Here is a 15,217-nt window from a genome sequence, read left to right on the forward strand (position 1 = left end):
CTGAAATTAACCCGCACACCTATAAACATATAATTTTTGACAAAGAAGCCAAAAGTATACAATGGAAAAAAGAAAGCATCTTCAACAAATGGTGCTGGCATAACTGGATATCAACGTGTAGAAGGCTGCACATAGATCCATATCTGTCACCGTGCACAAAACTTAAGTCCAAGTGGATCAAGGACCTCAACATAAATCCAGCTACTCTGAACCTGCTAGAAGAGAAAGTAGAAAGTAGTCTTGTACGCATTGGCATAGGAGATCACTTCCTAAATATAACACCAGTAGCCCAGACACTGAGAGAAACAATCAATCAATGGGACCTCTTGAAACTGAGAAGCTTTTGTAGAGCAAAGGATATGGTCAACAAGGCAAAGCGACAGCCTACAGAATGGGAAAAGGTCTTCACCAACCCCACATCTGACAGAGGACTGATATCCAGAATATATAAGGAACTCAAGAAATTAGACATCAAAACGACCAACAGTCCAATTAAGAAACGGGCTCTAGAACTAAACAGATAATTCTCAACAGAGGAAACTCAAATGGCTGAAAGACATTTAAGGAATTGCTCAACATCCCTAATCATTGGGGAAATGCAAATCAAAACAACTCTGAGATACCACCTTATGCCTGTCAGAATGGCTAAGATCAAAAGCAATGAAGACACTTTATGCTGGAGAGGATATGGAACTAGGGGAACTCTCCTCCACTGCTGGTGGGCATGCGAGCTTGTACAAGCACTTTGGAAATCAATATGGTGCTTTCTCAGATAATTGGGAATCAATCTCCCCCAAGATCCAGCTATACCACTCTTGGGCATACACCCAAGAAATGCTCAATCATACCACAAGAGCACTTGCTCAGCTATGTTCATATCAGCATTGTTTGTAGTAGCCAAAACCTGGAAACAACCTAGATGCCCTTCAACTAAAGAATGGATAAATAAATTGTGGCACATACACACAATGGAATACTACTCATCAGAGAAAAACAATGACATCATGAGGTTTGCAGGCAAATGGATAGATCTAGAAAAAATCATCCTGAGTGAGGTAACCCAGACTCAGAAAGACAAATATGGTATGTATTCACTCATAGGAGGATACTAGATGTGGAACAAGGATTACTGGACTGCTACTCACATCACCAGTGAGACTACCTGGAAAACAAGACCCCAAGAAAGACACGGAGAAATGGATGAGATCTACATGAACAGCCTGGACACGAGTGGGAGCAATGAAGGGCGAGGATTGAGGGAAAGAGAGCGGGAGATCCTAGCTGGATCAAGAAAAGAGAGGGAGAACAAGGAATAGGAGACCATGGTAAATGAAGACCACATGAGAAAAGGAAGAAACAAAGAGCTAAAGAGGCCCACAGTAATCCGCAAAGATACCCCCACAAAAGACAGCTGGCAATGGTTGAGAGACAGCCGGGACTGACCTACTCTGGTGATGGGATGGCCAAACACCCTAGTAGTTGGGCCAGAAACCCCATCCAAGGACTGAGGAATCTGGATGCAGACATCCACAGCTAGGCCCCAGGTGGAGTGCTGGGAGTCTAATTAGTGAGAAAGAAGAGGGTTTATATGAGCGAGAATTGTTGAAACCAAGGTTGGATAAAGCACAGGGACAAATAACCAAACGAATGGAAACACATGAACTATGAACCAAAGGCTGAGGGGCCCCCAACTGGATCAGGCCCTCTGAATAGGTGAGACAGTCGATTGGCTTGATCTGTTTGGGAGGCATCTAGGCAGTGGTACCAGGTCCTGGGCTCATTGCATGAGTTAGCTGTTTGAAACCTGGGACTTATGCAGGGATGCTTGGCTCAGTCTGGGAGGAGGGGACTGGACCTGCCTGGACTGAGTCTATCAGGTCGATCCCAGTCCTCGGGGGAGACCTTGATCTGGAGGAGGTGGGAATGGGGGGTGGGCTGGGGGGAAGGGGAGGGGGGAAGGAAGGGAGAAAACAAGGGAATCTGTGGCTATTATGTAGAACTGAATAGTATTGTAAAATAAAAAATTTTTAAAAAATTTAAAAAAATTACATTATGAAACCAGAATAACAAAACAGCATGGCACTAGCACAAAAATTAGTGTGTAGACCAATAGAACAGAACAGAATAGAGGAAATAGGAATAAATTCATGTAACTTCAGCCATCAGCTGGTGCTGAGAAAAGTGTATGTATATATATGTAGAAGGATAGAACTACATTTTTTTCCTTATCTCTCTATTAAAAATGAATCAAAGGCCTTAATTAGTGTAAAACTAGAAACTTTGAAACCACCAGATGAGACTACAGATAAAAAATACATTAAGATGTAGGCATAAGTCGGTTTGAGCTCAGATCCTCCATGTCCTATGTCTGAAGTGTGGAGTAAGACCCAGCAAGAGGGTTTTTCCTTTGAGTACTGTGGCAACAATGAGTAACTGTGGCAACAATGGCAGTTTGTACTATTTGGGGTTTCCTCGGCCCTCTTGACCAAAGATTCAAAGGATGTTTCCATATCTGGTACCAGAGTTTTAGTTAGATAGTCTGTGGTCCTTGTGGGGAGCATTATTTTAAGTTTATAAAATAATGTTCCCCTATAGCTTTTATAAACACCTTTAATGCTATCTATCTCTCCATCCTCCTTTTCCCTCTATATTACCCTCCAACTCTCCTCTCCAGTTAGGTCCCCTCCTCCTGTTTTTCCTTTTTCCCTTCATAGCACCTGTGTCATACTAAGCCCCTCTCCCAAGGTCTTTCTCCATCCCTCCTCCCTTAGGTCCTTTCTACTCTCTGGCTTCTGTGGTCACTTCAGGTTACATACTCAAATCTAAAGATTCATAACTAGGATCCACAAATAATACATGAAGCTTTGTCTTTCTAAGCCCAGATTACCTCATTCAATATATTTTTTCTAATTCAATCCATGTTCCTGCAGATTTTATAATTTAATTTTTCTTTACATCTGAATAGAATTCCATTGTGCATATGCACATTTTTATTATCCATTCATCAATTGAAGGCTGTCTAAGCTGTGTCCTTTTCCTGGCTATAGTGAATTAAGCAGCAAATATGGCTGAGCAAGCATCTTTATAGTACAATATTGAGCCTTTGGATACATGCAAAGGAGTGTTATATCTAGGTCATATAGCAGGTCTTTTTTTTTTTTTTTTAGCTTTTAAGTATTCTCCACATTTATTCCCATAGTAGCAATACCAGTTTACAATAATCCTTTCTTTGTATCCTTACCAGCATTAGTTATCAGTTGTTTTATTGGTTTTAGCTATTCTGACTGGGGTAAGATTGTAGAGTATTTTAATTTGCATGTCCTTGTTTACTAAAGGTATCAAACACTTAAAAGATATTTACTAGCCACTTTTATTTGTTCTTTTGAATACTCTTTATTCAGATACATAGTTGATTTTTTAAATTGGATTGTTTCCTTGATTTTTTTTTTAGTTTTTTTGTTGTTGTTTTAGTTTTTTATGTAGTCTGAATATTAATTCTTTCTTGGGTGTAATGTAATTAGATAGTTGGAAAAGATTCTCTTTTACTCTATATGCTCCATTTTCACTCAGCTTATACTTTCATTTATAGTTTAATGGATTTCCTTGATCAACATTACTTAAAGTTGAAAGAGCACCTTCCAGAAGCAGTTAAAGGGGCCCAACAGAAAAATTTTGCCTTTCTGCATTCCACCCTAGCACTTCATTGGCAAGTTCATCCACCCTGTTGATGAGTTTATCTACCCTATAACTGCCTCTGCTGATACATTGTTTCATTGATATTAAAATATAGTTTCTGCAGGCCTCCAACATAGACTGAAAACCAGTGGCTCTCTAGGAATCCTCAGGCCTACAGTGCCAGGGAAGGACTACTGAGGCAGTCAGCCTGGTAGTTTGAGAAGGTAACCTGTTCTTGGTGTCTCCAGTGTGAGAGCAGCCACTGTGGAACTATCCAGACTGTACTCTGTACAGGTTGTGTGACAGTGTAGAATAAACCCGTGTTTCTATTCACTTAGTTCTAGTCCTCTGGAGCAGCAGTTCTTAACCTATGTGTTATGACCCCCTTGGCAAACCTCTATCTCCAAAAATATTTACATTACGATTCATAACACTAGCAAAATTACAGTTATGAGTAGCAACAAAAATAATTTTATGGTCAGGGGTCACCACAACATGAGGAACTGTAGTAAAGAGTGACAGCATTAATAAAGTTGAGAATCACTGCTCTAGAGAATGTTGAGTTGTATCTTCTATGAATTAATCTTATTTTCATTAAGTGGAATTTCAATTGGCCTTCCAACAAGACTAACTACAATAAGAACATATTACTGAACACTGATGTAAAAAACAATTTTAAAACATTTGTGTGCATTTGTCATAAGAGCAACAGTAATTGATTTAAACATTAACCATCTTAATCATTCATTCAATTACTTATTCAAAATCCAAATATTCAGTTCCTTGTTCTTCCATATTTGGGTAAGCTGGTTTTATTTGCAGTATATGGAGTTGAATCTCCCTTACCTGGAAGGACAGGTTGTCCTTTACTTAAAATTGGGAATTCTCTGCAGATTTCTCCATCTTCTTGCTCCTGTGCCAGCCATTGTTGAACAGGAATATAAAACTTTTCTCCAGAATTCATGTTTTGCAATTCTATCTGTAATAGCAAAAAAAAAAGCATCAAAGAATAAAATGGACTTTCTTCAAACTTGATACTTAGGTCATAGTTCAAATGTATAAACTATAGAGAATTGAATAAAATATAATAACGCATTACTGGAATCTTACTTATCCAAAACAACAAACTATACAAGGCTCTTTTTATACTTGAAATAAAATTCTGAATAAAGAATGTCTTGGAGCAGTTGTGTCTCAGGAATTGGTGGTAGCTAAGAGGTGAATATAAGTTTGCCATGTACAAAGCCCTGCGTTTAGTCCCACCACCTCCCCTTCCTGCAACAGGAAAGGCCTCCTCTTTTCATGGGCTCTCAAACAAGAAAACTGTCTTTCAATGAGAATGTATTTGTGTTAGGGAGAAATGGAAGAGAATATTTCACTCTGATTGTTGTATTTTTCCATTGCAATTTTACATAATCTTTTCAAATCATTTAACAAATGTCCCAGCACCCTAACTTCATAATTAATATAGTGCTAGTTAGTAGTTAGTAACTAAATGAGATATCAAATGCATTTATGACAAAATTTTATAAATTTATTAAACAATAAAAATGAAAAATATCATGTAGTTATGTATCAACTTTAATATTCTACTTTGTAAGTAAGGCCTAAAAGACAAAAGGAAGAATATTATCTTATACAAAAGTCAGGGGGTAATTTTGAACTCTAACCATTACTTTTTACAAAGTAAACTTAATTTTTCATCCTGCTTCAAGAATTTTCATGACTTTAAGGTAAAGGTGATGGAATTACTAACATTTATTTATCCCTAATAACACAGTAAAAAAAATGTGATTTCGGTAATGATTCACCTTCCATGAATTTTTCTCTCATATTATAAAACTGCAAGAGAGAAAATTTACCAAGTGTCTTATTTACTTTTCTATTGTTGTGATAAAACACCATGACCAAGGCGACTTATAAAAGAAAGTGTTTAATTTGCTTATGGTTTGGGGGGATTAGAATCCACAATGGCAGAGCAAAGGAGTGGCGCTACGAATAGCTGAGAGCTAATATCTTAATCCACAAGCAGGTGGCAGAGAGAGGCACACTGGGAATGGCACCACTATTTTGAAACCTCAAAGCCCATACCCAGTGACACACCTCTTCCAATAAGGCCAGAACTCCCAATCCTTTTCAACAGTTCCATCAAATTGAGAACCAAGTATTCAAACATAAGACCTATGAAGGGGTTACACTAACTACCACATGCCACTCCCTGACTCTCACAGGCTTCTGGCTATATTATAAGGCAAAATGTATTCAGTTCAACTTCAGATGTCTCTATAGTTTTTCACGGTATGTTTTCACAGATTTATTCATAATTGTTTGTGTACAAATAAATATGTACATCAACCCAAATATAATAGACTAATTTTAAATAATTTCTAATACATGATTAGTCATTGTACTGACTGGTTTTGTGTGTTAATTTGACACAAGCCAGAGTCATCAGTTGAGGAAATGCCTCCATGAGATCCATCTATAAGGCATTTTCTCAATTAGTGATCAATGGGGAAGGGCAGAGCCCATGGAGAGAGGTAGCACCCCTGTGCTGGTGGCCCTAGGTTCTCTAAGAAAGCAGGAGGAGCAAGTCAAGGGGAGCAAGCCAGAAAGCAGCATCCCTCCCCGACCTCTGCATCAGCTCTTGCCTCCAGGATCCTGCACTGTTTGGGTTCCTGTACTGACTTCTTTCAGTGATGAACAGCAATGTGGACGTGTAGGCCAAATAAACTCTTTTCTTTTCAACCTGTTTTTTGGTCTTGATGTCTTGTCATAGCAATAAAAACACTAACTAAGACAAATTGGTACCAGTGTAGTGGGGCATTGCTGTGACAGACCTGATCATGTATTAGGGGGGATTGTGGAAGGACTTTGGAACTTTGGGCTAGGAAAGCCATTGAGTATTAAGAGCTTTGTGGGATGTTCTGTGGGAGCTTGGAAGATAGGAATGTTGATAGTAGTGCAGAAGATAGAGACCTGATTTGTGAAATTTCAGAAGGAGGTTTAAAGACTCTGCCAGGGTCATTTGTTATTTTGAACTAAGATTCTGTGGTTCTGGTTGGCTGGGCTGAAGAATCTGCTGTGATAACAAGATACTGGAACTACTAAAGCGAAACATAGCTTTGCCAGGATACTTGATGCTGGTCAGCTGGAGCTAAGAAATTAGTGGTGATTAAGAAGATATCAGCATCACTGAGGTGAAATGTTCTGGGAAGTGCTTCTTGAGGGCACAGAGAAGCTGTGTTTCCAGAGGCAACCATGGCTGTACCTCATGCTGGCAGCCAGACTTAGTAATGTGTGTCACCAAAGTGATACTGATTTTGAAGGCATGAAGGGGTCATGGAGAGTAGATGGGGCTTGACATTGTAAGAGGCCAGGAGAGTCCCTTAGTGAAGGTGCAGCCTTAGTGGCAATTGAAGGCCCAGGACTGAAGGGGTCGTGCAAAGAAGTTGAGGCTTGGCACCATGAATAGAGCCTTTTAGAGGCTATTGGTAAAAGTACAATGCAGTTGCAGCAGAAGATCCCAGCATTTTGGAGATGCTAGTACCATGGGATGACCACCAAAAACAGTAGCAGCTGTGGCAGTGGAGCCAGCAAGGGCCTAGAAAACAAGCTATGAGTGCTGCAGAGGGCAGAGTCAAAGAAGCAGTGGAGTCCAGAGGATTGTGAATCCCAGCCTATGGATGGTTGGAATTTGGTTTTGCTTTGATTCAATTGTGACTGTGCCCTGATTTTTCCCTCTTGAAGTAAGAAAGTATTTTACTGAAGTTCACATTTGGGAGACTGAATTTTAAAAGACTTCATATTTTAAAAGAGATTGGCTATTTTAAATGAACTAAAATTGTAATGTTTTTGAATTTGTAAGGATTGTGGGACTTCTAAAGTTATTCATATTTTTAATGTGTATTGTGTTGTGAAATATAACTTAAGATGTGTTACATTCATTTATGCTGTGGAACCATTGTTTAATGATGCAAAGATGTATTGCATTCTTTCGTGTTGCATTTGTTTAACTCTGTAAAGCTGTGCTACTTTGTCTGTTTAAAGCACCTAATTGGTCTAATAAAGAGCTGAATAGCCAATAGCTAGGCAGGAGAAAGGATAGGCATGGCTGGCGTGCATAGAGAATAAATAGGAGAGAAAGAGAGGAGAAGCGAGAGAAGGAGAGGAGGACACCAGGGGCCAGCCACCCAGCTGTACAACCAGGCATGGAGTAAGAAGGAAAGAAAGGAATATAGAATAACAAAAAAGGTAAAAGGCCAGAGGTAAAAGGTAGGTGGGATAATTTAAGTTAAGAAAAGCAGGTTAGAAATAAGGGAAGCTAAGGCCAGGAATTCATAAGTAAGAATAAGTCTCTGAGTATTTTATTTGGGAGCTGGGTAGCAGGTCTCCAAAGAGCAGAGAGAAAAAAAAAAAAACTGACTACAAATCTGAGATCTTGGGGAGGTATAAGAAAGGAAGGGTGTGGCTTAATAGTTATGTTTGTATGTCAGTTTGACAAGGGGTCAGTTGTACTGGCTGGTTTTGTGTGTCAACTTGTCACAAGTTAGAGTCATCAGAGAGGAAAGAGCCTCAGTTGAGGAAATGCCTCCATGAGATCAAGCTGTAAGGCATTTATTCAATTAGTGATCAATGTGGGAAGGCCCAGCCCATTGTGGGTGGTGCCATCCCTGGGCTGCTGGTCCTAGGTTCTATAAGAAGGCAGGCTTAGCAAGCCAGGGAAAGCAAGCCAGTAAATACCACCCCTCTGTGGCCTTTACATGAGCTCCTGCCCCTAGGATCTTGCCCTGTTTGAGTTCCTGGCCTGACTTTCAGTGATAAAGAGTAACATTTCCTCCCCAACTTAATTTTTGGTCATGGTGTTTCATCACAGCAAGAGAAACCCTAGCTAAGACAGTCATCAAAGACTTGGATCCACCTGCAGCTGACATTAAAAGCTTTATTAATGTTAAGTTCTACCCTTATCCATCATCATTTCTCGTGTATTTGCTAACCCACAGTTCAGCAACTTTAACATTCAAAATCCTCTTCCATTGTTTTGACATGTTTCCAAGCAATTTAACTGTTTGTTGAATTACTATATAAACTAGGCTTATAAATCACCTTTCAGAACATTACTTCATGTATGAGGTACATCCATTTTATATACAAAATAAATGTTTTGTAAATATTGCTAAATTAAATATTGTGATCCAACTGTATTTTATCTATAAGACATTCCTTTCAAATAGAATTATGACTGTGATTTTTAAATAGGTTTGATCAGGGTATCTTCGTTGTTATTATACCTTGTTCTCATTTGTTCCCTTTGCCCCATTTATTCCAGCATTAACCCTCCTCATTCCTCCAGCTAGTTCCTTTCTGCTTATCCCCCAATAGTGCCAACTGTGTTTCTCCTCCCCTTTTCATTGATAATTTTTTCATATAATATATTCTGATCATGCTTTCTTCTCCTCTACCTCCTCCCAGATCCTTTTTATATCCCCAACTCCTGAAACATAGTCTTCCTTTCTTTCCCTCTCTTCACAAACAGGCAAATAAATTTAAAAGAAAACTAAATAAAAAAATACACACCACCCCCCAAAAAAATTTCACAAACTCACAATATTGGAAAACAAAATATACAACTAAAAGAACCAATAAGGCAAAAATGCCAAAACAAAGCCATATAAAACAAAAAGTCTTCAAAAGTCTGAAAACATACATATTGAGTTCATTTATGTTGGCCATCTATTGTTGAACATGGAACATTGAGGTAAATGTACCCAGTGAGATTCCATTAGAGTAAAATAATTTTTGCAGGTGTCAGTAGCAGACAAATTTTGGGTTAGGAATGGCAGCCCATGTCCACTTCCCCTGTTAGCATTGGAATTCCATTTAACTTGAACCTGTGAGGTTTCTGTGCATGCTGCCACAGTCTCTGTGAGTTCATATGTGCATCAGTCCTGTTGTGTCTGGAGGACACTTTCTCTATAGTCATGCATCCCCTCTGCCTCTTACAATGTTTCCTCCTCTTCTTCTACACAGTTTCCTGAGCCCTGAAGGGATGAGTTTGATGAAGATATCCCCTACAGGACAGACTATTCCAAAAGTCTCTTATTCTCTGTACATTGCACAGTGTGGGCATCTGTTAGTTTCCATCTACTAAAAGAAGTCTGATCTATGGGTAAAACAGGATGTCAATAGGAGTCATTTTGTTACTATATTCCTTTAGCAGAAACAGTATTTGGTGATCCCTAAAACTATGGTATATGCAGTTTCAAGTTTGAGACTACCCAAGCAGTGTCAGGCATGCATTCCATCTTGTGAAGTGAGACTTAAATCCAGTCAGAAGGTGGTTGGTTACTCACACAATGTTTGTGCCACTATTGAACCAACATATCATGCAAGCAGGTCATCTTTGTAGATAGCAATATTTGTAGCTGGATTGATGGTTACCTTCCTCTTGTATCCTACAGAGAACCTTCAGTACCATGAACACTAGTCACCAGGGGTAAAAGCTCTCATTAGGTACCAGCTTGACTTCACCAAGTCAAATGAGATATGTAAGTATTGTCTTAAGCAGTAGGGCCTTATTATCACTTTGTGGAGAGAAACCAATAATGATGGATGTTGGAGATGGCCATAGAACCCCTTTGTCCAGTGATTCAACTAGATATAATCTATTCCTAGTAAATGGTAGAGAAACATGTCTAGTTGGGACATTATCTCCCCATTACCTGGTAAATCCATTTAGATTGCTTTGTTTATGTATATGGTTTAGGAAGATTCTACATTAGTAAGTTTCCATATGGTCTTCAAATGGTCCTTAATGTTAGTTATCTTTCCTCATACTCCCTTCTTACTGCTCTTTTCCATCCCCCTCCCCATTCACTTCTCTAATTCTAGTCTCTCCATAACTATACATTCTATTCTTTCTTTCTTGGGAGATCCTCCTTTTCCACCAATACCTTATTCTATACCTAACTTCTGTGGTTATTCAGATTGTAGGACATATTGAAGGTTTAAAAACTAACATCTACGTAGAAGAGAAAACATATAATATTTGTCTTTTTGGATCTGGGTCACCTCACTCAGTGATTTTTTTTCTAGCCCAAACAATATACCTCTGAATTTCTTAATTTTTATAAACAGCTGAATAATATTCTGTTATGTAAATGTACCACATTTGCATTATCTACTCACCAGTTAATGGACATCTAGGCTCTTTTTAATTTCTAGCTATTACTAATAGAACAGCAATGAACATGGATGAGCAAGTGTCTCTGTAATGCAATGTGGAGTTATTTGGGAATATGTTATATATGCCATTTGTTTAAGATTTTTTTAGTGTGTATTTTTGGCTTCTTTGTCAAAAACAACGTATCCATTGGTGTATAGTTTTGTGTCTGCATCTTCAGTTTCATTCCATTAATCAACCTGTCTGTCTTTATGCCAATACCATTCTGATTTTATTACTATATCTCTGTAATACAACTTGAAGTCAGGATGGGTGATACTTTCAGCAGTAATATTATTATTCATGACTGTTTTAGCTATTTTGGATTTTATGTTTCCATATCCATCCAAAAAGATGAAAATTGTCCATTTGATTTCTATGAAAATTGTGTTGGAATTTTGATGGGTATTGTATTGAATTTGCTTTTGTAGGATGGCCATTTTCTCTACACTAATCCTACTGATCTATAAGTATGGGAAATTTTGTATTATCTGGTATCTTTTATTTCTTCAGTATCTTAAAGTTTTTATTATACAAGTCATTTACTTGCTTAGTTAGAGTTATCTCAAGCCTTTTTTAGGTTATTGTAAAAGGTACTGCTTCCTTGATTGCTTTCTCAGTTTATTTTATCATTTGTATACAGGAAGGCTACTGGTTTATCTGTGTTAATGTGGTATTCTGATACTTTACTGAAAGTCTTTTTCAGCTGTAGAAGTTCCCTGGTGGAGTCTTCAGGGTCTTTTATGTATGAAATACTACCATCTACAAATGAAGATACTTTGACTACATCCTTCCCTATTAGTGTCCCTTGATGTCTTTCAGTTGTCTTATTGTTCTAGCTAAGACTTCAAGGACTATATTGAATGGATATGAAAAGAATGGGAATCTTTGTCTTATTCCTGAGTTTCTCTCTATTAGATATTGGCTGTAGATTTGATGTATATTGTCATTATTATGTTGAGGTATGCCCCTTGTATCCCTAGTCTTTATATGACTTTAATCATGAAGTGATGTTGGCTTTTAACAGCCTTTTTGGCATCTAATGAGATGAGCATGTGGATTTTGTCTTTCATTTAATTTATAATGTATTACATTTATGGATTTACATGTACTGAATCATCCCTGCATCTCTGGAATAAAGTCAGCTTTATCATTGAGAATGATCTTTTTAATGTGTTCTTGAATTCTATTTGCAAGTATTTTGTTGAGAATTTTTGCATTTTGCTCATAAAGTAAATTGGTCTTTAATTTTCTTTCTTAGTTGAGTCTTTGTGTGGATTATATATCAATGTAATTTGAGCTTCATAAAAAGAGTTAGAAAATGCTCCTTCAGTTTCAACTTTGTAGAACAATATGAAGAGTATTTGTGGTAATCTCTTGAAAGTCTGAATCCATCTGGCCCTGGGCTTGCTATCTTGCTTGCTTTATTTGTTGGGAGACTTTTAATTACAGCTTTTATTTAATCATTTGTGCAATTATAGATTATAAAAGATGCAGCCTTTTTTTTTCAATAAGGAGCAACCATCCCGATTCACCCTCAGACCATGTCAGTCTCCTCTTTCCCCTCTCTGACTCTACACATCATCTTTGGGACCTGAACTTCACTGGAGCTGGACTCCAGCAACAAATCTTGTTACTTCATTTCCATTGTTAAAGGGCTTAGACGGTTCTTCCCTTCCAGCTTCTCTGCCCATATGCACTCCTTTGTCTTAGGCTGGTTCAATGCCCTATATGCAGCTTTCTGTGGCAAGTATATTATGGCTCTGGCACCTCTAATATTTTGGGTCCTCCAAAGCAATCCAGACTTCACTTTAGGGCTTCTTGCCATTTCAGAGCCTTCATGCAGACTAGTCTGCCACACATTCCCTAGCCTCAGCAGCTCTCTTTAGCTGCAGAGGAAGATTCCACAAACCCTTTAATTACTCAAAATCCAGAACCAGATGGACAACACTGCCATGTTTAACAACCTCCTTGCAATGGAGCATGGTTTCCTTTAAATACATTTGTAGCAGCTTTCATATGTTCTATTTTTTTGGAGGAGAAAATTCCATAGGCTTTTTCCTTTCACAGGTTGAAAGTTTAGCTGGGTAACATCTTTTTTTGAGTGTATCTCTTCCTTTATTTCATTGCAGATTGTGCTCTCCTTAATTTTTTTACCCCTTTCAGCATAAACCTTGGCTCCAACAATAAATCTCCTAGTATTCTTTTATTCTTTTAACTGTATGTTTTGTATTTATTTTTGCCCTGCTGTCTTTTTCACTGTAGACCTGTCTATCAGTGATTACTAGTAACCATGCAACAGAGTCAATATTAGGCTGTCTTAAAATTTCCTTTGCTATAGACATTAGTTCATTGCTTTCAAATTATCCTCAGGCAATTTCTTAGGAAAAGTACAAAAGACAGGCACATTATTTGCCAAAATACCACAAGAAAGGTCCCTAGCCCCATTACTAATATTCTTTCCCTCTGAAACTCTCATGCTGGGAGTCTTCAATCAACATAGTTCTCAGCACCACTGTCTTCCAGGTTCATACTAGAATGGCCTATTAAGCTTTGTTTACAGCATTCAACCACTTTCCTAGGCCAAGTCCAAAAGTCTTCCATGTTCCTCCAAAAAGCCACATTATCAGGTCTGTCACAGCAACTATCCACTTCTTGAAACCAACTTATGATATAATTACTTTTCTATTTTTGTAATAAAACACCATAACCAAAGAATTTATAAAAGAAAGTAGACAATTAGATTATAGCTTCAGAGGGTTATCATCTAAGATGGCAGAGCAAAGAGATGATGCCAAGAACATGAAAGATCCCATCTTTATTCTTAAGGAGGAAGCAGAGAAAGAGAATGCTGGAAACGGCACCCATCTTTTGAAACCTCAAAGTCGATCCCTAATGGCACACCTCCTCCCAAAAGACCAGACCTCCTAATCATCCCAAAACAGATCCACCAATAGGAGCAAAGTTACCAAACACATGAAACTAAAAGGGCCATTCCCATTCAAACTTCCACACCAAGAATGCTAGGAATTGGATTCAATGATCATTGCTTCTTTACAACTTTACTTAAAGATTCCTAATTTTTAATGATTGCAGAGTTAAATACACCACTCACCAAAACATAAAACTGGAAATAAGGGCTCTAGTCAGGAGATCACATTTACTGCTAGTAACAGAAATAAGCAGAATTTTCATTTTAAGCATTATAGAAGAATTAAGGGGTTTTCTTGTTTTAAAAAACAAAGTGCTTTAGCCTAATTAGCATATGTCCCCTAAATTCCAGAGCTCCCATCCAAGCCTAACAGATTACTATGTCATTAAGGATGTATTTTCACACCTGTTTTGAAGCAGATGCTATAAAGACAGCCATATTTTAATGTTTAAATCATCTTTTATCTATGATTATTTTTAAGATTTATTTATTCGTTATGTATTCACATGCCAGAAAAGGACACCAGATCTCATTATAGATGGTTGTGAGCCACAGTGTGATTGCTTGGAATTGAACTCAGGACCTCTGAAAGAGCAGCCAGTGCTCTTAACCTCTGAGCCATCTCTCCAGTCCCAAACTATGATCTTTAACAGTAATACATGTACATACATAACTATGCATTTCTCAGTGGCCCCAAGTATTCCTTTCATAGAAAAGGAGAAATATTACTTAGTTGAAGCTTTTCCCCTCAGTCAGTTGGGACTAGTTAACTAACGAGGGCAAGCAATATTACAGTCTAAGGAAAGGAAACATGATAACTCATCTCAATTCCTAGACCATCTCACAAAGACCCTTTTACAATACACCAATCTGGATGCTGAGGCCCCAAATAGAAAATAACTTCGTTTGACCTACTTCTTCTTGCAGAGTTTCCCTGATATTAGGATCAAACTAAAATGTCTAGAGAAAGGACCCTGACTCCACAGGCAGAAGTCTTAGTGGTGACTTTAAGGTGTACCATGGGAGAGATGAAAAAGCATCAAAACAAAAATACCTGGTGCTAGTGAAGGCCTTTCAAATGGCCATAGCAACTGCCCCAGCAATCTGGCCTCCAAAAACCTGAGGACCTCCTGATCCCTGTTTCAGATGTACCTATCTGATCCCTTGTAAACCAACCAGATCATGTTCAAGGTACCATCAAGAAGGGCATTTGGGTGTTGACTGCTCCCATGACCTTCACAGCATGGAGACATCAAGCCCAGGTGGCTCTTTGGATGAGTTCCTGAGGACCTGGGCTCCCTTGGCCTGACTACCACCATCTCTGACTTGGAGCCTTGGGTAGACATTACAGTGTCAAGGAGAGCTCTCTCTTTCCTCCTCCTCCTCCT

At 38.3% G+C, this 15,217-nt stretch overlaps 1 protein-coding gene across 7 annotated transcripts in view; it reads right to left on the reverse strand.

Annotated features, from left to right (window-relative positions):
• The window catches only part of Rp1 (RP1 axonemal microtubule associated), a 378,321-nt gene that overhangs the window by 248,095 nt on the left and 115,009 nt on the right, over nt 1-15,217 (reverse strand). For all 7 annotated transcript variants that reach the window (XR_013049004.1, XM_076563965.1, XM_076563966.1 and 4 more), the window contains one exon: nt 4,522-4,654. Coding sequence is in view for 5 of the 7 variants with exons in the window: in XM_076563965.1 (XP_076420080.1) it covers nt 4,522-4,654 (133 nt within the window). In the remaining 2 variants the exon portion in view is untranslated. Of the gene's footprint in view, nt 1-4,521; nt 4,655-15,217 lie in introns of those variants that run through there.

Source organism: Peromyscus maniculatus, chromosome 2 (assembly GCF_049852395.1).
Source record: "Peromyscus maniculatus bairdii isolate BWxNUB_F1_BW_parent chromosome 2, HU_Pman_BW_mat_3.1, whole genome shotgun sequence".
Classification (NCBI taxonomy): Eukaryota; Metazoa; Chordata; class Mammalia; order Rodentia; family Cricetidae; genus Peromyscus; species Peromyscus maniculatus.